The 2,051-nt window shown below is 37.1% G+C and overlaps 1 protein-coding gene across 1 annotated transcript in view; it reads left to right on the forward strand.

The window, feature by feature from the left end:
• The first annotated feature begins 1,750 nt into the window (after positions 1-1,750).
• The window catches only part of LOC117108298 (39S ribosomal protein L17, mitochondrial-like), a 4,032-nt gene continuing 3,731 nt past the window's right edge, over positions 1,751-2,051 (forward strand). The window contains exon 1 of the mRNA XM_033250276.1: positions 1,751-1,980. Within this exon, the coding sequence (XP_033106167.1) occupies positions 1,828-1,980 (153 nt within the window). The 5' untranslated portion in view covers positions 1,751-1,827. The remainder of the gene's footprint in view (positions 1,981-2,051) is intronic.

Genomic DNA, 2,051 nt, shown 5'->3' on the forward strand with positions numbered 1-2,051 from the left:
CCCCTGTTCAATGCGACTAAGTAAAAATGGTTTACGTTCTACTATGACAAATGCTCGTCGTTCTTATTCGTAATCTTGTTGTTAATAATTCACAATCACGCATAGATTATGAAAAACCTGGATTTCGCCATGATGGGAGGATAGTACTGTAATGTAACAGGGTGGCAATTAAAAAAAAAATTATATAAAATGTATAACGGATTTGAAAATAAGTTAGTTGGTTGCATTGCATACTCTTTGTTTCTAGTTATTTTATTCAAAAATTTTCAGTTTTGAAAGTTAATTTCGACATTTAAAAACATTCATTAAGTCATATTACGGTAGCTTGATGCCGATCAAATAACTATTAAAAATTCACCAAGATTCGTCAAATATCCGTAGCTTCCCCCACCGGTGGCCCCTAGGCGGCTGGCCCCCTAGCCAATTGAGGCGTGCTTCGCTCACACCTAGCCCTTTAGCCCCCTGTCGGGCAAATCCTGGTGTCATCACTGACTCCTTCCCACTCCCCTCCGCTGGGCGCCACCACTGGTTAGGCCAAAGCGTGGGCCTGGGAAAGACTGCCCGAAGATAACTGCCCCGGAAAATGAACCTGCATGACAAGATGACTCCTAAAAATTACTGCGGATAAAATTTGCCCCAGACAAAACAGCTTTGATAAAATTGAACCCCTTCTTAACAGAGTGTTTTGGGTATAACTGTGACCCTAGATGGTTTCCATCTACACATTTTTGTCCTTGCACAAAAGAATCAAAATACTGAAAAAACAATCTTTCAGAAAAAAGCACTGTTTAATGATTAAGATGATCTTGTTAGGCGGTCTTATTATTCTATAGGAACATTTTTAGTCTCATCAGTTGGAACATCTTTTCTTGGAAAAACTTTTAAAACGAAAAAAGATTATTAAGAAGGGGATAATCGATAAATTCAACAAGGATTTGTATAGCGCAAAATCCACGGCAGAATGCAATGTTCAGTGGCGCTATGACAATTGTATTAACATGGAGTTAAGAATAAACAAAAATATATTCGTTAGTCTACGGTAGGCCATTTGGGTGTTTTCGAAAGCTTAGGAAAATGATAACGAATACGGTTACGGTATGTCATTAAATTTTTAGACAACCATTCCCCTATCAGTACCATTATAGGTGTGTCTATTACAACTTTGGCGATTTATGCCTTTTGCATAAATCAAAGATCAAATTCAGCTCGTACACGTATTGTCGAGAATATTGTAAGCATAATGATAATGATGTATTCGTATTTGTTATCGTTTTGATACAGATGAGAAGATTGGTTGGTATTACAAACAGATGGCTTTTTGCAATAACTACTGTACATGTATGAAGAACGCAATCCTCCCAAAGTAAGTTTATCAGTAATTTTCAACGCTGAAAGTTTATTAACCTTGCAACTACGTCTTCCTGCTCCGAAGTTTCAATTTATAATGTCGGAATATCGCACTACATTTTAAAAATCCTTTACCTTTGTTTCATAACTTCTTTAAGGCTATGGTTATTTTATTGTATTTCCATTTATGGTTGTTTTATTGTATTTCCATTTTTATATTCTAATATTATGATTATTTTTAAATTTTAAGCCCACATATTGTATTTGGATTATTAATTCAATCATGGAGGTATTTTTTAAATCACATTACGATACCGACTTCAGAGACGAACCGACTTAGGAGTTTCCGACTTATATTCATAGCGCCCTCATCGCTATAATACATGTTACGAATCTGCTCAAACACACAAACAAACATGGCAGCGTGCACACAAATTGAAAAGTAGAGTATGGTTGTGAAATTATTGTAACTGTCCAGAGATGTTAAGACGTTTTAAGCCTTATAGGCGATTGGCCGGAGGTCCAAAAGAAAGGATAAATTTGCTACGTGGTCTAATCAACCACCTCGTAAAGTATGAACGACTTGAGACTACATACGGGTTAGCACACGAGACACAGAAATATGCCGAAAGGGTATGTTGCATGTAGGAGTGAGAGCAGCATGGATTGCGTGGCGAAGGCCTAAGCTAGTGTAGTGGTGGATT

The sequence above is a fragment of the Anneissia japonica genome, unplaced genomic scaffold, assembly GCF_011630105.1.
Source record: "Anneissia japonica isolate Jap-2015-1 unplaced genomic scaffold, ASM1163010v1 scaffold426_len1935630_cov189, whole genome shotgun sequence".
Lineage (NCBI taxonomy): Eukaryota > Metazoa > Echinodermata > Crinoidea > Comatulida > Comatulidae > Anneissia > Anneissia japonica.